The 22,187-nt window shown below is 43.1% G+C and overlaps 1 protein-coding gene across 1 annotated transcript in view; it reads left to right on the plus strand.

Annotated features, from left to right (window-relative positions):
- The first annotated feature begins 3,511 nt into the window (after positions 1-3,511).
- LOC308535514 (cation channel sperm-associated auxiliary subunit epsilon-like) overlaps positions 3,512-22,187 on the plus strand; it is an 83,153-nt gene continuing 64,477 nt past the window's right edge. Inside the window, exons 1-6 of the mRNA XM_081114432.1 lie at positions 3,512-3,607; positions 7,893-7,941; positions 9,507-9,580; positions 9,859-9,928; positions 12,227-12,297; positions 20,857-20,881. Of these exons, the coding sequence (XP_080970558.1) occupies positions 3,543-3,607; positions 7,893-7,941; positions 9,507-9,580; positions 9,859-9,928; positions 12,227-12,297; positions 20,857-20,881 (354 nt within the window). The 5' untranslated portion in view covers positions 3,512-3,542. The remainder of the gene's footprint in view (positions 3,608-7,892; positions 7,942-9,506; positions 9,581-9,858; positions 9,929-12,226; positions 12,298-20,856; positions 20,882-22,187) is intronic.

A 22,187-nucleotide genomic window follows, 5' to 3' on the forward strand; every position in this document is an offset into this window, starting at 1 on the left:
TCTTTCTTTTCTGATTAACTGTACTCGCTTTATTTCCTATGCCGCCTCCTGAGCCACCTAACCTAACAGATATATTATTTTTTAATATATTGATGAGTTTCATTTGCTACTATTTTGTTTAGGTGTTTTAGATAAATGATTATGAACAAGACTGTCCCATGTGAAAGGAAGATCAGAAACAGTTCACACTCACACAGTCAACAACATTCCATTACCTGCTGATCCTATGGAATTCCCCTGGTAAACATCCTCATACAGATAACCAACAGCAAACCAAGTTCCTGTCTGGTCTGCTTACAGGGTTTGGGCCTCAGCTCCCATTGTACCAATTAAGAATGAAACAGGCCTTGTCGGGTTTGGCTCAGTGGCTATATTGTCAGCCAGTGGACTGAAGGGTCCCAGTTCCATTCCAGTCATGAGCACATGCCCTGGTTGTGGGCTCAATCCCCAGTAGTGGGGCATGCAGGAGGCAGCCAATTATATATATACTAGAAGCCCGGTGCACAAAAATTTGTGCACTTGGGTAGGCAGTCCCTCAGCCCGGCCTGTGCCCTCTGGGACCCCCTCGGGGGTGACCATTTGCTGGCTTAGGCCTGCTCCCCTGGGAATTGGGCCTAAGCTGGCAATCAGACATCCCTCTGGCAGCCCGGCAGCCCTCGGGGGATGTCCACTTGCCAGCGGGGAGCAGGCCTAAGCTGCAGTCGGACATCCTTAGCGCTGCTGAGGATGCAGGAGAGGCTCCCACCACCACTGCTGTACTGGTAGCCATCAGCCTGGCTTGTGGCTGAGCAGAGCTCCTCCCATGTGAGAGCGCCCTGACCACCAGAGGGCAGCTCCTGCATTGAGCGTCTGCCCCCTGGTGGTCAGTGTGTGTCATAGTGACCAGTCATTCCCAGTCCTTCTGCTGTTAGGGTCAGTTTGCAAATTACCCTTTTGCTATATAGGATAGAGGCCTGGTGAACGGGTGGGGGCCAGCTGGTTTGCCCTGAAGGGTGTCCCAGATCAGGGTGGGGGTCCCGCTTGGGTGCCTGGCCAGCCTGGATGAGGGGCTGATGGCTGTTTGCAGCTGATCACACCCCCTTCAGGGTGGGGGTCCTCACTGGGGTGCCTGGCCATTCTGGGTGAGGGGCTGAGGGCCATTTTCAGGCTGGCGGGTGACAGAAGCTCCCATCCTCTTTTTCTTTTTTTTTTATTCTGGAATTTATTTACCTTCTATAGCTGTCACTGGAGCTGAGAGCCGGCTCCAGCTCTGAGGCTGTGGCTGGCTGAAAGCAGGTATCTGGGTTTCTTTAGCTTCTATAATTGAAACTCTGTTGCCATCACTGGTGCTCAGTGGGCTCAAAAAGCAGGTTTCTAGTTTTGTTTAGCTTCTATAATTGCAACATTGTTGCATCTGGAGCTCAGAGCTGGGCTGCCGCTGGCAGGGAACCTTGGCTTCCTCCATCACTGGAGCAAGCAAGCCTCATGTTCACTTCAGCTGCCTGGCTGCCAGCCGCCATCTTGGTTGCCAGTTAATTTGCATATCTCGCTCATTAGCCAATGGGAAGGGTAGCGAAGTTACGATTAATTACCAAGTTTCTCTATTAGATAGGATAATCAATACATATATATGCAGTGGGGCAGTTAATTACCCAAATTTCAACAAGGATGATCTTTACCTTAGCACCAACATGGAATAATTCTCCTGCAGACACATGAAACACAGGATTGACAGGTAGGCTATGTTGAACCTCGCCAGGGAAAATTATATACCTCTGCCAAGGTGATTTCCACTCCAGATACAGAGTTGCAGTGCCTACTTTGACAGTGACTGCAACCCCTGCAGTCAAAGATTAGTCAGAGATCAACCACATTTCACTGCCATACCAACAAGCTAAAAAAGTCACTTCATAACTGGAGACATCTAAGACAAAAAGCACCATCATTCTCTGAACCCCAGCTGTTTTCTCCCCAGCTGGCCGACAATTTGAAAAGTTTGTCCACAACTTTGAGGACAATTAACAGTCATGCATACAGCACTTACTGCCACTCAACACTGCCTGGAGTTCAACCCTCTTTTCCTAGTATATTTGTTTTCCCTATTTTATACCTTCTTCTCTCTTCAAATTCCTTCCACTCCACCTCTCTCCTCTCTGACTCTCCATGATCACCTTGTCTCTTATTCATTGAGAAAAAGCAAATCTGAAAAGAAACCCTCATTTCCCCATCCCCAAATTTCTAACCGGCTTCCATTTGTCTCTATAGCTTCTAGGCCAGCCGTGGGCAAACTACGGCCCGCAGGCCGGATCCAGCCCCTTTGAAATGAATAAAACTAAAAAAAAAAAAAAAAAAAAAAAAAAGACCGTACCCTTTTATGTAATGATGTTTAATTTGAATTTATATTAGTTCACACAAACACTCCACCCATGCTTTTGTTCCGGCCCTCCGGTCCAGTTTAAGAACCCATTGTGGCCTTCGAGTCAAAAAGTTTGCCCACCCCTGATCTAGGCCATCACTATGCACCTGTATCTACCTTATATGCTGTCACTATGGGTGCAGCATCCCTCCTACTAATGGCCAACCCCTCCACTTCCTTCCACTTGTGCACTGGATGATCTCTTCTCCTTACCTGGCCCTTGGAAACCTCGCCCTCTCTCCCAGATCACCAATTTCTCTCTTTACATACAAGTATCCCTTAGTATTCTCATCTTTACAATGTCCTCCACTGACCACAGCCCGATCCCATTTGTGCCCTAGCCGCTATAGTCTCCATTTCTTCACCTTACATTCACTCCTCAAACCATTCTAGATGTTCTTTGGACCTCACTCCTCCGGGAGACTGCTCCTGTCAAGGCTACCAGTAACCTTCATATTGTTAAATCTAACCGTCTTGTGACTTTTGTGTTACCATGTTCTCCCGCCACACGGTTCCTCTTCCTCCTCCACTTGACCTGGATGGAAATGAAGGGTCTAAGACAGTGGTTCTCAACCTTGGCTGCACATCAGAATCACCTGGGAATCTTTTTAAAATCCTGATTTCGGGGCCTCGTCCTCATAACAAAGAAACAGAATTTCCGGAGGACGAGGCCCAGAAATCAGGATTTTGAACAGATTCCCAGGTGATTCTGATGTGCAGCCAAGGTTGAGAACCACGGGTCTGAAAGAAACACTAACTGGGAGGTTCTATCTTTTTTCACCCCGGGTTTTCCTAGGTGGTTTTGCTGTTCCACTCCAAAAAAGCACGGCTCTGCCTTTCCGAAAACCTGGTTTGGATTTTATTTTATTTGTCCGTGTCGGTAGTGTGACGGATCTCTCCCATTTTCTCCCCGTCCCCCTCCACCTCCCAACCTCTACCCGCCCTGCTTTCCATTTTCCACTGCGGCTTCCCCTTCAGCACCGGGTCGCTGACGCGCACGCGGACGCGGACGCGCACGCGCACACGCACGCGCGCGCGCACACGCACGCGCACGAGTACACGCACGCTCCCGCGCATGCGCACTTGGCGGGTAGGCCTGTGGGCTTAACCGGCGAGGAGGCGCGGTTCCGCTGAGCGTCTGGGCGCCATGTCCGCCGGGGCAGTGGCGGTGCTGCTGTCCTGTCTGAGCTGCTGCGGCTCGGCTGTGTGGAGGTAGAGACGCCAGTGGAGGACGGGGCTCCCGGGGCCTCGCAGGGGGCCCCCTCCCAGCGCCTCAGAGTCCGCGGCCACCGTCCGGGCCCTCAGGTCCCCGCTCCCCCATCCCCCGGGTACCAGCGCCCCACCGCCCCTGCCGGACGTTTCCGGTGCCTCCAGGCGCGAGATGAGGGGGCGCTGTTGGGACTGGGCTGCCCTGGAGCCGCGGTAACTTCACGTCGCTGAGCCCTCAGGAATCCTGAGACTCTGCTTTTGCCCGAGAGGAGAGGAGCAAAAATTCAAAAATTTCCACAGAGATGGGGGATGGGGGCGGGGAATTCACACAGCGGTTCTCAACCTTCTGGCCCTTTAAATACAGTTCCTCAGGTGGTGACCCAACCATAACATTATTTTCGTGGCTACTTCATCACGGTGAGGTTGCTGCTGTGATGAGTCGTCATGTAAATATCTGACATGCAGGATGGTCTCAGGCGACCCCTGTGAAAGGGTCGTTCGACCGTTAAAGGGGTGGCGACCCACAGGTTGAGAACCGCTGCACTAGGCTCACTAGGTCGCCAGTGGTTGAAGGACGTGTATTAAAATACCCTAGAGAGGTTTTCACCGCAGGTTAAAATTCGGGGGGTTCACCAGGAAGAAGCACGCCCTGCGAATGTTCTGTGCCATGGAGGTTTTGCCCTGACAGTAAGTAATTCCTGCTCTCCCACGTTCCCAGCGTAAGAACACCAGCGAGCAGCCAAACCATCGCGGAGGTGGCCATGGGGGGGACCCAGGCATCTCCCTGGGGAGGGGGCGTTGAGGGGGGCAAATAATAAGAGGGGCCATTGCAGAGGTCAGTGAAGTCCTGAGAAAGTGAACTGGTGGTTACCCGAGGGGAGAGAGATTGGGGTCTGGGGGAAAGAGGTGAAGGGATTAAGAAGTACAGAATGGCAGTCACAAAGTAGTCATGGGGCTGTAGAGTACAGCATAGGGAATAGAGTCCATCATATTGTGATGACTACGTATGGTGCCGAGTGGGCACTGGAACTATCAGGGGGAGCACTTTGTAAAGTATAGGATTGTCTAACCGCTATGCTGTACAGCTGAATACAAAATAATATTAAAAGTATACTGAAATTTAAATTAAAAAAAAAATGCTTTATGAGAGCCACTGGCCACGTGACTTTTGAGAAGTTGAAATATGACTAGTCCAAATGAAGATCTTTTGTAAGATCTTTTCACTTGCCCTAGCCTGTTTGGCTCAGTGGGTAGAGCTTCGGCCTGCGAACTGAAGGGTCGCAGGTTCCATTTCGGTCAAGGGCACGTACCTCGGTTGCAGGCTCCTCCCATGACCAGACCCTGGTTGGGGTGCGTGCAGGAGGAAACAAATGGATGTGTTTCTCTCACATCGATATTTCCCTCTGTCTTTCCATTCTCTACCATTCTTTTCTCTTCCATTCTCTACGAAAAATCAGTGGAAAATTCTCTCTTTTCCTCTTCCACTCTCTCTGAAAAATCAATGGAAAAATATCCTCAGGTGAGGATTGAAAAATTTTTCAAATTAAAAAAATAAAATATAACTATCAACCAAATGGAAACCAAGATGGCGGCATAGGTAAACACTGGAAATTGCTGCCTCCCACAACAACTTCAAAAATACAACTAAAAGACAAAACGGACATCATCCAGAACTAGCTGCTTGCTCCACCCTGTTGATTCCCTGAGACCCCACCCCACTCAAGCTGAGCAGAGGCTTTTGCATATGAATGCCCCGGCCCTTTGCAATCTGAAAATTTCCTAACCAACTGCAGCTTGGCCAGATGCAGAACTTCCAAGAGAAGGCCTAAGGCCCCACAGCAGCTTGCATTGCTTCAAAGCTGGGTCTCATATTGACACCTCCAAACCCCAAACAAGGAAGGGGAATCTGCAGATCTCTTCATAGCTTCTGCTGGGTAGCCTCAGGCAGAGGCTAAATTAGCACCTCCTTAGATCCAAGAGCCAGTGTACCCAGTGGTCAGAGTGGGACCATCTAGATTACAACTCCTCAGATCCATAAGGGACACACTCAGGGGGCAGACTCAGTGAGCACCAAAGCCCCACTGAAGCAAGTCTTGCCCCATAAGGGTGTCTTCAGCACAGAGGATCTCCTACCGTAGACACAGCTGATTCTCACAGCCAGTTGGCCTGGAGGTCAATTCCTCCCAGAGATACCTACAACACTCAAGGCTTAATTACAACAACGCTGTGCACAAAGCCCAGAAGGGGTGCAGCAAGAGTGTCCGCCTCAGGTAATTGGGGAGGCTGAGCCAATGGGCCCTATAGGACACCTAGCACACAAAGCCACTTTACCAACACAGGGAAACATAGAAAATGCGGAAACAAATAAACAGGTCGAAAATGACAGAAATGTAGGAAAACAAATACTGGATATAGAGTTCAAAACCGTGGTTATAAGGTTTTTCAAGAATTTTCTAGAAACTGCCGATAAATTTAGTGAGATCCTGGAGGATATGAAAAAAGACCAACTAGAAATTAAGCATACACTGACTGAAATAAAGAATATTATACAGAGATCCAGCAGTAGACAAGAGGATTCCAGGAATCAAGTCAAGTTTTGAAATACAAAGAAACAAAAAATACCCAACCGAAAAAGAAAAAAGATTACAAAAATATGAAGATAGTGTAATGAACCTCTGGGACAACTTCAAGTGTACCAACATCAGAATTATAGGGATACCAGAAAAAGAGAGAGGGCAAGATATTGAAAACCTATTTGAAGAAATAATGACAGGAAACTTCCCCTACCTGGTGAAAGAAATAGACTTACAAGTCCAGGATGCACAGAGAACCCCAAACAAAAGGAATCCAAAGAGGATCACACCAAGACACATCATAATTAAAATGCAAAGGGCAAAAGACAAAGAGAGAATCTTAAAAGCAGCAAGAGAAAGAAACTCAGTTACCTACAAGGGAGTACCCATACGACTGTCAGCTGATTTCTCAACAGAAACCATGCAGGCCAGAAGAGAGTGGCAAGAAATATTCAAAGTGATGAATAGCAAGAACCTACAACCAAGATTACTTTATCCAGCAAAGCTATCATTCAGAATAGAAGGTCAGATAAAGAGCTTCACAGATAAGAAAAAGCTAAAGGAGTTCATTACCACCAAACCAGCATTATATGAAATGCTGATAGGTATTCTTTAAGAAGAGGAAGAAGAAAAAGGAACTCTTACCATTTGCCACAGCATGGATGGAACTGGAGAGCAGATAAATACCACATGATCTCACTCATTTGTGGAATACAATGAACAACATAAACTGATGAACAAGGACTGATCCAGAGACGGAGAGGCATTGATTGGACTGTCGGGCCGTGGAGGGAAGGTAGGGGAGGGTGGGGGTAAGGGGGAAAGATCAACCAAAGGACTTATATGCAAGCATATAGGCTTAACCAATGGACACGGACAACGGGAGGGGGGGGGGATGAGAGAATGAGCGGGGGTGGGGGGGTAGGGGGTACCGCGGGGATAAGGACACATATGTAATATCTTAATCAATAATAAATATATTTAAAAAAAAAGTGTCCCCTCAGGAGTTCTCCTGACCAGGAATTCGATTGCTCGCTATGACATACTGTGACCACCAGGGGGCGGAAGGGAGGCCCCAGCTGGAAGCCTCTTAAGGACCCCACCCGTGCACGAATTTCCTGCACTGGGCTTCTAGTATTAAAGGTAAATAAGTAAATAAAAAAAGATGGAAAAGTATTTACAGACAGTTCCCAACATACGATAGTTCCACTTAATGATTTTTTGACGTTGTGGTGATGGAAAAGCCATGTGCATTGTAAACTACATGAGATTTTTCAACACTTCATTATAAAATAGGCTTTATGTTAAATAATTTTGTCCAATTATAGGCTAATGTCAGTGAGCTGAGCACATTTAAGGCAGATTATGCTGAGCTGTGATGTTTGGTAGGCTAGGGGTATTAAATGCATTTTTGAATGATAATATTTTCAATTTGCAATGGGTTTATTGTGATGTAACGCCATTGTAAGTCAAGAAGCATCTGTACTTGTCATTCTAGTGTCTTTGGATACTGAGCAAACCCTAACGTCTCTTGAGTGGTGGGTAGAGTTCACGGATAATCCTGAGTTTTAGCCCTGACTCTGCTCTCCAGGAAGATGTGTGGGCAGAAATGTAAAGCTCTTGGCAGCCCAGGCATGCTCTGACCATGCATAGAATCCCTCTTCCTTGGAGGAGAAATTAATTTTCATATTCTTATTTGACCTTTTCCTCCACAGATACCACGCTAGCAGCCCAAACTACCGCATTTTTAGTACCAGAAGTACTGTAAGTGTTTAACTTTTTAAAAGTTAAGTTTTTTTGTTTGTTTGTTGTTGTGTTTGTCTTAGGGCAGAGTTAATCATATTCAGTTGTATAGTACAGTGTCATTCTTTTATTTTTATTTCATATTCATTTCATTTATCTTCCTAATATAGATCTCCCTCTCTAATAATAGTCCTTAGATATGTAAGTTGCAAAAACAACTGGTGTTGGTTTGAGTGTTTTGTGATTAATATTTAAAACATAATGTCATGATACAGATAGGATGACCCTGTCTCATTTATCTTCTTATTTTAATGCTCAGAACCTACTAGAGTACCTCCTAGATACTTAATATATTATTTTTGAAATAAAATAAAAATCTTATTTGGTGGGGAAACTACTGAAGTGTCCCAGAAAAGTTACTTTTCTTTCATTGTACTACTTTCTAAAATTTCAAATACATCAAAGTTTAATTATTATCCTATCTAATAATAGACAAACATGGTAATTAACTGTACCTTTACTACGCCTCCCATTAGCTAATCAGGGCAATATGCAAATTAACCACCAACAAAGATGGCTAATTTGCATACTGCAGGCAGGGCGGGGCAGCGCCATCCCGCCTGCCCCGCCGCCATCTGGGCCTGCTATTTGCGACCCGGGGCGGTGGGGTGGGACGGTGCCATCCCACCTGCCCTGCCGACATCCGGGCCTGCTATCTGTGACCCGGGGCAGCGGGCGTCCGTGTGCGACCAGACCCGGGACGGCTGGGTGGTGCAGCAGCGATCGGCCAGCCAGCCCGGCCTCCATTCGGGCATCCCGTGTGCCAACCAACCTGGGGCGGCCCGGCGGGGCAGCAGCAATCGGCTGGCCCGCCCGGGCGTCCCGTGTGCTACCCAACCCGCGGTGGTGCTCCATCCCCCGGATCGGCCCTGCCGTGTGCGCAACCTGGGGAGGCGGGGCAGGCACCGAGGGATCGGGCCTGCCATCTGCCACCCGGGGAGCGGACCTAAGCCAGCAGGCGGTTATCTCCCGAGGGGTCCCAGACTGAGAGGGCACATGAGGGGCTGAGGGACACCACCTCACCCCACCCCCCGCCAGTGCACAAATTTTTGTGCACCGGGCCTCTAGTTCTATGTAATAAAAGGCTAATATGCACATTGACCGAACTGCAGAATGACAGGTCGCTATGACGCGAACTGACCACCAGGGGACAGATGCTCAATGCAGGAGCTGCCCCCTGGTGGTCAGTGTGCTCCCACAGGGGGAGCGCTGCTCAGCCAGAAGCTGGGCTCATGGCTGGCAAGTGCAGCAATGGTGGCAGGAGTCCCTCCCGCGTCCGCGGCAGCACTGAGGATGTCCAACTGACAGGTCCAATCCTAAGCCATCAGTTGGAGATCCCCTGAGGGCTCCTGGACTGGGCGCAGGCCAGGCTGAAGGGCCCCTCCACCCCTGAATGCACAAATTTCATGGACTGGGCCTCTAGTTCCTTTAATAAAGACCCAGAAAATTAAATTGTACATCTGAACAATGAGGTGAAAATTTTGGAGCAAAGTTTTTGTTTGAACTATTTTATCTTCTTTTTTTAGATTACGTTAGAGTACGAAGGAACATTATTTTCTGAGTGGAGTGTGCCAGGAACTTGTTCTCTGAAAAATAAACGGTAATATTTTTGTCGTGAATGTCAATGTATGTGTATGTACACGTAACAAAACACTCACATAGCATGAATTCAGACTCAAGGCTGTGATTTAATGTGAATTTCTTCCCATTAAATAGATGTGAAAAGAAAAACAAAATCAGTTTGAAAATAGAAGTCAAATATTGCTGTATTTTTCTTTTTCTTATTGAAGTTTTAGGCTTAAACAAGAGTAGAAAACTTTGATTAATTTCGTATGCATCTTTATTTATTTCTCTCTTCTTGTTCTCTTTAACTGCTAGTTCGCCTAAGACAGAGCTGCGCTGTTCTTCTCCGGGCATTCAGACTATAAGACCAATTGTTACAGGGCCAGTGAGTTGATCTAAATTATGAAACTTGAAAAATCCAGTTCATTTTTCCTTTTTTTGAGCTTTCAACCTAATTCAACCTGTTTTAAATAGTATAAGTTGTAACTGTAAATGAGAGGTATTTTTAAATTACTGTTAAAATGTCATTACTTTTTAGATGTGCTTTGCAAGTTATAAGTGATGGAATGGTATGTGATTTTCACTTAGCCTTTTTATCAGCATGTTAAAGCCCCAGTTACCATTGTAATGATAACAGTGCTCCCGGCTGAGAGCACTCACATCATATACTCCTATGACAATGCCCAGGATGAAGAGCCATTTCTAGATTCGTTTTTACTCTGTTGTTTGTTTGTTTTTTCAAGAAAACATATGTGAATGCAAATAAATAAATCCTTTCAGGTTTACCAAAAAAGTAAAGCATTCTAATATTTTTTTAATAGACTTCATAGAGGAAGGAAGAGGGAGAGAGAGATTGAAACATCAATGATGAGAATCATTAATCGGCTTCCTCCAAGCCCGCAACCCAGGCATGTGCCCTTGACGGGAATCGAACCCGGGACCCTTCATTCCCCAGGCCAACACTCTACCACTGAGTCAAACCAGCCAGGGCAAGCATTTTAAAATATTGGCACTTTATCAATTAGTAACAAAATACTGGACCCACACCTCACAGCTTACGTTTTCACACAAATGTGTAAAGCCACTGCTTCAGAGACTTTGTGTGACTAATCCCACCTTTACTTTGGGGCCTGTGCCTTCTTTTTATTTTATTTTTTTAATATATATTATTTTTTACAGAGAGGAAGGGAGAGGGATAGAGAGTAAGGAACATCGATGAGAGAGAAACATCAGTCACCTGCCTCCTACACACCCCTTACTGGGGATGTGCCTGCAACCAAGGTACATGCCCTTGACTGGAATCGAACCTGGGACCCTTCAGACCCCAGGCCGATGCTCTACACACTGAGCCAAACCGGTTAGGGCTGTGCCTTCTTTTAAATTAACAATCTTCATTTTCATGAAACAAGTAGAGTGATATGAGAGAAGCCAGATTAATATTAATTCATTTTTTAATCCCTATAGATGGGAAAATATTTGAATTTGGCTTTTGAGTTTATGAGTTTTTTAAGTTTCATGAACATAATTCCCGAAGAAGTACAGGATTCCTTCCTCTTTTATTGTTTTTTCTTTTAAAATATCTTTATATTGATTTCAGAGAGGAAGGGAGAGGGAGAGAGAGAGAGAAACATCAATGATGAGAGAGAATCATTGATCAGCTCCCTCCTGCACGCCTCCCACTGGGGAAAAAGCCCCCAACCCATGCGTGTGAAATGACCGGGACTCGAACCATGACCTCCTGGTTCATAGATCAATTCTCAGCCACTGAGCCATGCCAGCCGGGTTCCTTTCCCTTTTTTTGTATGTTGGAAACCCATAGAAACATTATGAAACATGTTATGTGAAAAAATAAGCACACACAAATACATGCGTACATAGGACTATCTTTGTCATTTAGGTATAGTGTCATCAGATTTTACAACCTTTAAGGAGGGACATGTGTCTTTTGAAACTCACTCAAAAACAACCAAAAATATTTCCAGGCATTGCCAAATGTCCCCTGGTGAGCAAAATCACCTCTGGTTGGTAACCATTAAACAAGAAAATTCACTGAATTGTGTTTCAGTGGGGAAAATTGTAGGAGCTCTGCATCAGACACTCCTATCACTCAGGAAATGACAAGAGTTTAGGGAGCTCTGTGTTGGGAATCACGGTCAAAGACTCAGACAGGGGTCCTCAAACTACGGCCCGCCGGCCACATGCGGCCCGCCGAAAACATTTGTTTTTTTACTTCAAAATAAGATATGTGCACTGTGCATAAGAATTTGTTCATAGTTTTTTTTAAACTATAGTCCGGCCCTCCAACGGTCTGAGGGACAGTGAACTGGCCCCCTGTTTAAAAAGTTTCGGGACCCCTGTCTCAGGAACTGGGGGCAAAGACATATATATATATATATATATATATATATATATATATATATATATATATTCCTTATTATTACACAAAGTCAAATATAATAGAAATAATAAGCTATCTAAATTTGTCGCCACCCATGATAGTAAATCCTCAATTACAGAGAGTAACTGAAGAATTGGACTTACTAGTTTTATTCTGAAATTTATTCATTATACTTCCTCTAATCTTACATAATTAACTTAGTTCCTCTGTGACTTTGATCCCTGTATTAAATTATTTTTTTAAGTTACCTTCATATGTCATAGTTGCTTTTGCAATTTCTTTTAGGATTTAGAAGAAGAACGCTATTTATTTGTGGGCAGTTCTAATACTTGCTTCATGTGGTATCATAGAGTTATGTAAGTAATGCAATATTGAATACAAAGGTTATTATACTTCCTAAGAGAATTAAGCTTTAAATCTTAATTAACAAAATTAACAAATGGGTTATGTACATTACAGTTTCCATCTAAGCTTTCTTTCACCAATCAAGATATTCTCAAATAGCCCAAGCTAGTTTGGCTCCGTGGATAGAGCGTTGGCCTGTGGACTGAAGGGACCCGGGTTCAATTCTGGTCAAGGGCACAGGCCCTGGTTGTGGGCTCCATCCCCAGAAGGGGGCATACAGGAGGAAGTCAATCAATGATTCTCACTCATCATTGATGTTTCTATCTCTCTCTTCCTTTCCCTTCTTCTCTGAAATCAATAAAAAAATATATTTTTTAAAAAGAAATTCTCAAATATGCTGCCAAACTTATATTGGAAAAACAAACAATAACAATCACAACCACTATTTGAACATACACTGCTTCTATTTTATGTAAATCACATCTCTCAGTTTGTCACAATAACCACACAAATGTAAGTATTATTGTCTTTATTTTCTAAATGTGGAAATGTAAGCTTGGATAGATTAAGGAATTTGGACAGAAATACAAAGCCACTAAAAGATAGCATTGGGGTTTGACTCTGTTTTTTCAGACTACAAGACTCTTTTATTTCTGTTATATACATTACTAGAGGCCTGGTGCAAGAAATCCGTGCAAGAGTAGGCCTTCCTTCCCCCAGCTGCCAGCACCAGCTTCCCTTTGGCACCTGGGCCCCAGGCTTTGCTCTGGCTGCCGACCTGGGCTTCCCTCCAGCCCTGGCTTCATCTGGAAGGATGTCCGGTATCACGTCTGGAAGGACATCTGGTTTAATTAGCATATTATGCTTTTATTACTGTAGATATTAAAAAGGACTCTGTCTTGGATAGCTCTTCTAACCCATTGTATCATGAAAGTGAATGAATATAACTAAGAAGGGAAAACTAGTACAAGAAAAAATAATTAGCCCTGCCGGTGTTTCTCAATGGTTGGTGCCTTGGCCAGTCAAGGAAGGGTCTTGGGTTCCATTCCCAGTCAAGGACACATGCCTTGGTTAGAGGTTCAATGCCAGCCCAGTTGCCCCATGCAGGAGGCAACCAATCAATGTGTCTATCTCACAATGATATTCTCTCTCTCTCTCTCTCTCTCTCTCTTTCTCTCTCTCTTTTTCTCTTTCTCCCTCCTTTTACTCTCCGCCTGCCCCCCACACGCCCTTCTACTCTTTCTAAAAATCAATAGAAAAAAGTATTCTCAGGTAAGGATTAACAAAAATAAAAATAATAACTAACTGAACTATAAAATCATTCGATAAGCCCTAGCCTATTCATTACTGTTTGGAAAGTACCAATCTAACACACATACGTGAGCGTTTCTCTGAGATATACACCTAAAAGTAGAATTGCCTAAAGTTAGGGTATGCACTTGTTCAACTTGACTAGGTAATGCATAAGGGATTTTTGAAAAGGTTGCCAAATTTTATATCTACACCAGAAATGGACAAAAGTTCCAATTGTGCTATATCGTAATGAACGCTTAATATTTTCTGATTTTTTACTTTTTCCAAACTAGTAGGTGTGAAATTATGTCATTGTGCTTCTTATTTATACTTTCCTGATTACTGTTGAGCATGTTTTCATGTATTCATGAGGAATTTTCTTGTCTCTCTATTAAATGAGCCTTTTTTGAGTTGTTTTTATATTTCATAAAATAGTTTCATTATATTTTAATTACTAGGACATTATATATTTTTAAAGTATTTTATCCCACTTTATGCAGCTTTTCATTTTTTATGATCTCTATTGATAGCAGGGTCCCTGCTATGGTAGATTAATTAATAAACTCTTTCCTTTATGGGTTTATCCCTTTTTAGTCTAAGAAATCTTTTCCTACCTGCAAGTTCATAAAAATATTCTCCTATATATTTTCTAAAAGCTCAACACAGCCCTGGCTGATGTGGCTCCATTTGTTGGGCATTGTCCCGTGCACCAAAAGGTCACAGGTTCAATCCCGGTCAGGCACATACCCAGGTTTCAAGTTCAATCCCTGATTGGGGATGCATTCAGGAGACAACCAAGCAATGTTTCTCTCTCACATCAATATTTCTCTCTCTCTCTCCCTTCCTCTCTCTCTAAAATAAATAAAAATATTTTTTAAATAAAAATAATAATAAGTAAAAGTTCAATACATTTTTGCCTTCCAGAATTAAGTCCTTAACCCACCTGGAAGTAGTTCTTGTACATGCTTCAAGACAGGGATCCAATTTTATTTTTCTGGATGAATAATTAATTTTTCATACCCATTTATTGAATAATATGTTTACCTATAATGCCTGCTCTGTCATAGGTCAGTTTTCCATTCTGCATGGATGTCTTTCCAGTCCAGCTGTCCTTGATAAGTGGTAGCTCCAGTATCCATCCCACTCCAACCCCAGCTCTTAAGCTTCTTCAGAAGTCTCTTAGTATGTCTTGGGCCTCGTTTTTCTCCCTATACATTTTTAGAACTGATTTGTCAAATTCCACAGAAACCCTGGTAGGAATTTTTATAATTTCTCTAAATATTTTAATCAAATTGGAAAGTCTACTCAAGAATCTATACTAATAGAACACCGGAGTTTGCTGCCTTGAACAACTACTTCAAAAGTGAAACTAAAAAACGGAACGGACATCACCCAGAACCACAGGAACGCTGGCTGAGTGGAAGTCCTACAACTAGGAGGAAAGAGAAACGCATACGGACACTCAGAGGAGGCGCAGTGCTGAAGTCAAATTCTGAGGTGCGGAGTGCGCGGAGCGGGCTGGCGGCAGAGGGCGCAGTTGGCGTTTTCAATCACGAGGGAGTCCCAGACTCTGAGCTCCAGATCCTGGCGAGTCTTTAGGGACCCAGACTCAAACGGGAGAAGCGGGACTGTCTGGCTTCGGTCAGAGTGAGTGCAGCTTTCTCTCCGAGGTTTGCAGCCATTGCTGGGGCTCAGAGAGGCAGAGCCCCTGGGGACAGGACTGAGAGGGGCCATAACTGCTCTCTCCGGCCCACCCTGTTGATCCTGTGCGACCCGCCCCGCCCAAGCCTGCACAGAGGCATTTGCCGGATAGCCTCAGGCAAAGGCTAGATTAGCACCTCCCTAGAGGACAGAAGTTCTCTCATTGCAGACACAGCTGATTCTCATAGCCACTTGGCCTGGAGGTCAAACCCTCCCTGGTATTAGCTACAGCAATCAAGGTTTAACTATAAGACTGCGCACAAAGACCACTAGGGGGTGCACCAAGGAAGCATAACAAAATGCGGAGACAAAGAAACAGGACAAAATTGTCAATGGAAGATATAGAGTTCAGAACCACACTTTTAAGGTCTCTCAAGAACTGTTTAGAAGCCACCGATAAACTTAATGAGATCTACAAGAAAACTAATGAGACCCTCGATCTTATATTGGGGAACCAACTAGAAATTAAGCATACACGGACTGAAATAACGAATATTATACAGACTCCCGACAGCAGAACAGAGGAGCGCAAGAATCAAGTCAATGATTTGAAATGCGAGGAAGCAAAAAACACCCAACCGGAAAAGCAAAATGAAAAAATCCAAAAATGTGAGGATAGTGTAAGGAGCCTCTGGGACAGCTTCAAGCGTACCAACATCAGAATTATAGGGGTGCCAGAAGATAAGAGAGAGCAAGATATTGAAAACCTATTTGAAGAAATAATGACAGAAAACTTCCCCCACCTGGTGAAAGAAATGGACTTACAGGTCCAAGAAGCGCGGAGAACCCCAAACAAAAGGAATCCAAAGAGGACCACACCAAGACACATCATAATTAAAATGCCAAGAGCAAAAGACAAAGAGAGAATCTTAAAAACAGCAAGAGAAAGAAACTCAGTTACCTACAAGGGAATACCCATACGACTGTCAGCTGATTTCTCAACAGAAACTTTGCAGGCCAGAAGGGAGTGGCAAGAAATATTCAAAGTGATGAATACAAAGAACCTACAACCTAGATTACTTTATCCAGCAAAGCTATCATTCAGAATTGAAGGTCAGATAAAGTGCTTCACAGATAAGGAAAAGCTAAAGGAGTTCATCACCACCAAACCAGGATTATATGAAATGCTGAAAGGTATCCTTTAAGAAGAGGAAGAGGAAGAAAAAGGTAAAGATACAAATTATGAACAACAAATATGCATCTATCAACAAGTGAATCTAAGAATCAAGTGAATAAATAATCTGATGAACAGAATGAACTGGTGATTATAATAGAATCAGGGACATAGAAAGGGAATGGACTGACTATTCTTGGGGGGGAAAGGGGTGTGGGAGATTCGGGAAGAGACTGGACAAAAATCGTGCACCTATGGATGAGGACAGTGGGTGGGGAGTGAGGGCGGAGGGTGGGGCGGGAACTGGGAGGAGGGGAGTTATGGGGGGGAAAAAAGAGGAACAAATGTAATAATCTGAACAATAAAGATATAATTTAAAAAAAAGAATATACTAATAAAAGGGTAATATGCTAATTAGACCAGACGTCCTTCCAGAGTAGGCCGTGGGTCCCAGGTGCAGGGGCTGAGGCAGAGGTAGTTAGGGGCGATCAGGCGGGCAGGGGAGCAGTTAGGGGTGATCAGAGGTTCCAGGTGCCTGCTGCCATCTCAGGCAAAGCTGCCTGGGGTTCGAGGTGCCTGTGGCTGGCCTGAGCAAAGCCAGCCCAGTCCTGGATGCCTGTGGCCAGCCAGAAGGAGGAAACTCTGGGTCCTGCATGCTGCGGCTGGCCAGATAGAGGGAAGCCCAGGTCCTGGGTTCCTGCAGCTGGCCTGAGGAGGGAATCCTGGGTCCCAGGTGCGGGGGCCAAGACAGAGGCAGTTAGGGGTGATCAGGAAGGCAGGCGAACAGTTAGGGGTGATCAGCCAGGCAGGCAGGTGAGTGATTAGGAGCCAGCGGTCCCAGATTGCGGGAGGGATGTCCGACTGCTGCTTTAGGCCGACCCCCACAGATCGGGCCTAAACTGGCAGTCGGACATCCCCCAAGGGATCCCAGATTGGAGAGGGTGCAGGCCGGGCTCAGGGACCCCACCCCTGTGCACAAATTTGGTGCACCAGGCCTCTATCTAAAAGGCTAATATGCTAAGTGTCCGTCCCACCTTCTGACTGGTTGCTATGACGTGCACTGACCACCAAGGGGCAGACGCTCAGTGCAGGAGCTGCCATGACACACACAGAGAAACGGCACTGCACACTTGGTGCCCACAAAGCAACACTCGGCTTCCCCCAAGTGGGACACAGGCCCCGCCACTACCCCAGAGCCACAGCCCACCAAATCGCAGCTAACTCTGACAAGACCCCATGGTGCAAAATGCAGCCCACAGCCCCGCCCAACCCGGAAATGGTTGCTGTGGGTGCCTGGTAATGACATCACATAGCAATGCCCGGTTTCCTCTCCCTAGCGATGACTACCCCCTTGCAGTTTCTTCAGCCCAGGAACACAGGTGGAAACACTTTACACTGCAATCACATGTCTGTGAAGCGTGTTCCCGTGCCTCATCTCATTTGATCCTCACAGAAGTCCTGGAGTAGGTAGATAGGAGACTCGGTGGAATCCTATTTTCTTTTCATTAGCCGGAAAATGGAGATTTAGAAAGCTTAGAAACTTGACCCTACTGAAAAGAAGTAAGAAATGGTGGACCTTGAAAATAACTTCAGGTTTTCTGACTGCGCAGAATATAGTCAAACACTGCTGCAGTTAAATATTTTACCCTTTGTTCTTCCTGCGTGATCTACAATAATAATCTGCTTCGTGTTGATAGTTACTGCTGTGTTGCTGACAATTACCTCAACGAGAAGTTGGGGTGCCTCACTGGGCGGGAAAAAGTTTAGCTAAATCAGAAAGCAGGTCTAACTAGGCAAGTTTATTCTATATTTATAAAAGGCTAAGTTGACTCACACATGTGCGATTCATTTAAAGCTCTCGTTGGCATCAGTCGCACGCGTGTGTTTCCATCTGTCATTGTCAATTGTGAATTTGGTTGACACTTATAGAGTAAAGGACAAATAGCAATATTAAAATATTTCTTCTAATCAATTTCCTTTCAATTTGCACGAATTCATGCACCGGGCCGCTAGTAATATATAACCCTCCGTGTATTTAGATTCTTTTACATGTCTACCAATTAAGTTTCATAATTTTTTCATATGGATGCCTGGACATCTTTTAAAAAATGTATTTTTTTGTTGTTGTTGTTGATTTCAGAGAGGAAGGGGGAGGGAGAGAGAGATAGAAACGTAATGATGAGAGAGAGTCATTGATCTCCTGCCACCTCCACACCTCCTACTGGGGACCAAGCACACAACCTGGGCATGTGTCCTTGACAGAAATCGAATCTGGGACCCTTCAGTCCACAGGCCGATGCTCTATCCTCCGAGCCAAACTTGCTAGGGGTGGACATTTTTATTAGACTTATTTCTTGATACTTTTGTATTTTTATTGCTATTTTAGTGAAGTTTTTAAAATTGCATTTTCTAACCAGAACTTCCTGTTGTATATAATGCAGTTTACTTTTGAATGTTGATTTTTATATCCAGCAACCTTATAACATTCTTATATTAATTCTAATAATTTACTTATATATTAGCTTGGAATTTTTATATATCATATAGCCTAAAAATATATTTTCCCAACAAGTATGTCTTTTATTCCTTTTATTCTATACTGCATGATTGACATACAGTGTATCTAGAAGGATTATATAGCAGGCCTCCTTGTTTTATTTCTGATGTTAAAGGGAGGCTGTCATCATTTCATTATTTTGTATAATATTTGTTACAGGTTACAAGTTAAGGAAATTTCCTTTTATTCCAGTTAGCGGTGAATTTTTCTTATGAATTGGCGTTGAAATTTATTTAAAGTTTTTTTTGTTTCCACTTAAAAGTTAATATGGCTTTTCTCCTTTACTATGTTTATTGGGGGAATAATAGTCACTAATATTTCTATTTTAAAATATATTTTATTGATTTTTTACAGAGAGTAAGGGAGAGGGATAGAGCGTTAGAAACATTGATGAGAGAGAAACATCTATCAGCTGCCTCCTGCACACTCCCTACTGGGGATGTGCCCGCAACCAAGGTACATGCCCTTGACCGGAATTGAACCTGGGACCCTTGAGTCTGCAGGCTGACGCTCTGTCCACTGAGCCAAACCAGTTAGGGCTTCTATTTTAAACTGACCCTGTATTTCTAGAATAATCCAATTTAGTATTGATGAATTCTCTTTCATATATATTGACAGATTTTGTTTGCTAATATTTTTTAATATGTTTAAAGACAGGGTTTCATGTAGAAAACATCAAGATGGTAATAGAAGATTCTATACTCATGTTTGCTAATATTTTGTTTAGTGTTGTGTGTGTGTGTGTGTGAATATTCAGGAGTGGGGTTGAGGGTTGGCCTGTGATTTTTCTCCCCTCATACCATGCTTTTCTACTTTTGGTACCAAGACTATGCTGGACTCATCACTTAAGTTATTAGTCATTTTTTTTTCTTTCCTCTAAGAGATTTTGTGTAATATAGGAAATGTTTATTCCTTGAGTATTTGATGGAAACTTGCATAGAAATCCACTTGAATCTGGATTCTTTTTGTGGTGAGAGGATGTGGAAGATTTCCTAATTTAATGGCTAGTTTGCTAGTTTGGAATTTTTATTCTTGTAAAGTCCATTTTCACCAGTAGTATTTTTCTGGAAATTTACTGTGTCTTCAGTTAGCAATTCTAGTATAAATTTCAATGTCATAAAGTTGTCTATAATGTCCTCTTATTTTTGTTTAACCTCTGAGATCGGTGCAGTGATTCATGTCTTACCTTTGTAACATTTTTATTTGTGTCTCCCTTCTGTTTCCTTGTTCTTCCTAGGGGTAAAGCTATCTCATTAGCCTTTTCAGAGAACCATCCTTTGGTTCTGTTGAGCTTTTCTGTTGCTGCAGATGTGAAGTGATGATGTCAGATTTTAAAAAAAGATTAGTCATGCATCTTGGCTATGGGAATGTGCACTGTTGTTAAGGAAGCATGCAGATTCAGGCCCCTCAGCCTCTGTGAAGACACATGAGAGTCATAATTATATTTTATTTTAGACGTATGTAGGTTTTTTGGGGGTGGGGGAAGAGAAACTTTGATTTGTTATTCCACTTATGCATTTATTGGTTGATTTTTTTTTTTACTTTACATTGTTGACACTATTAAAGATTTCCCGATTTCCCACCCTTTTGCATACCTCCACCCAGCTCCCACCCTTCCCTCTGGCCATCACACACTATTGTCTGTGTCTATGGGTTGTTTCTTGGATGTGCCCTTGACCAGAAATCAAAGCCACAACTTTGGCGTATTGGGATGACACTCTAACCCACTGAGCTACTCAGCCAGAGCCAGATGTGGCTTTTATTACATTTAGCTCGTAATAATTTATCTCTATTGGGATATAAAGGGAATACTCTAAGATTTAGTTATGTATATTGAAAGTAAAGTATTCAAACTAATATTTAGCATGCTGTTTACTAACATATGATTCCTCTTTTTCCCAACAGTCCTTTCCATCAGAATTTAACCCAGGTAAGTTTTCTTTTTTAAATTTTATACATCCTTCATATGTCACTACTATATTCTTTCTCTCTTATCTTCCATAATTACCAAAAGAGGAATTTTCCAAACTAATTTTTCAACAAAATGTGCATAGAGCATTGTACTAGGGATGGTTTGAGGATCCTTAGGGCGCAGGCCTTCTCAGGAGGTCTACCCTTTTCCAACTTCATATCTGAATGAGGACAGATTCTCCCAATATGCTTTCACCAGAACAACACATAAGCAGCTTGATGGAGGAACATAGAGGAAAATCCAGCTATTCTATGAAGCAAGATATTAAAAAGATTTTGTAATGTAAAACAACCATTCTTCTTACTATTTTTTTGTTTGGAAAATAGTTATTTTTTTCATAAAAACATGTTGGTTATGTTAACATGTAAATATGTTTATCTTAATTTTAAAACAAATTAATAAATATTTTTAATTTGTTATACATATTGATAAACGTAACCCACATAAGACAAAAGCTTTATGGAATGCTCAATAATTTTTAAGACAATAAATGTCTTGAGTTCAAAGTTCTTTTTTTTTTTTTGAGTTCAAAGTTCTTTAACATAAGGAGGAGAGGATGATTATATATGATAGATACGGTCAAAATTTTTAAATTGAAATCAGGTGATAATATTTGGAAGGTAAAGCACTATATTTTAATTTTCTAAAAGCAGTGATTTACTAGAAAAAGATGCAGTAAAAATAATAATAATAAATAAGCTTCCTATGTTGCATCCAGATGGTTGAATGTGTCTGTTTATACTCCTGTCCGAAATCCAATTCACATCATGCAATGTTTTATTATGGTTATAACTCTTGCATGAAAGAGCAAGAGAGAGTATTATTTGTGAATAAGGAATTTAAATATAGAAAATAGAAACTTCTACAAGTAGAATACATATTACACGCCCAAATAATGCAGAATAACCTCCACCTCACTCAAAAAACACAGAAATGCCTTTTAGAAAATATTATGTCTGTCCCAGCCAGTGTAGCTCAATGGTTGACCGTAAACCCATGAACCAGGAGAACATGGTTCGATTCCCCAGTAAGGGGGCATGCAGAAGGCAGCCAATCAATGATTCTCTCTCATCATTGATGTTTCTCTCCCTTTTCCTTCCTCTTTCTGAAATCAATAAAACATTTTTTTAAAAAGAAAATATGTTTACATAATGCTAGTACTGCCTTTTACATTATACAGGTACGTGTGTGTGTATAGAATTTAAAAACAAGTAAAGGAGTTTTCTATTGGTCAGAAATAATTAAAGAATTAAAAGCCAAAGAT

Source organism: Myotis nattereri (assembly GCF_964212035.1).
Source record: "Myotis nattereri genome assembly, chromosome: 20".
In the NCBI taxonomy this organism is placed as follows: domain Eukaryota; kingdom Metazoa; phylum Chordata; class Mammalia; order Chiroptera; family Vespertilionidae; genus Myotis; species Myotis nattereri.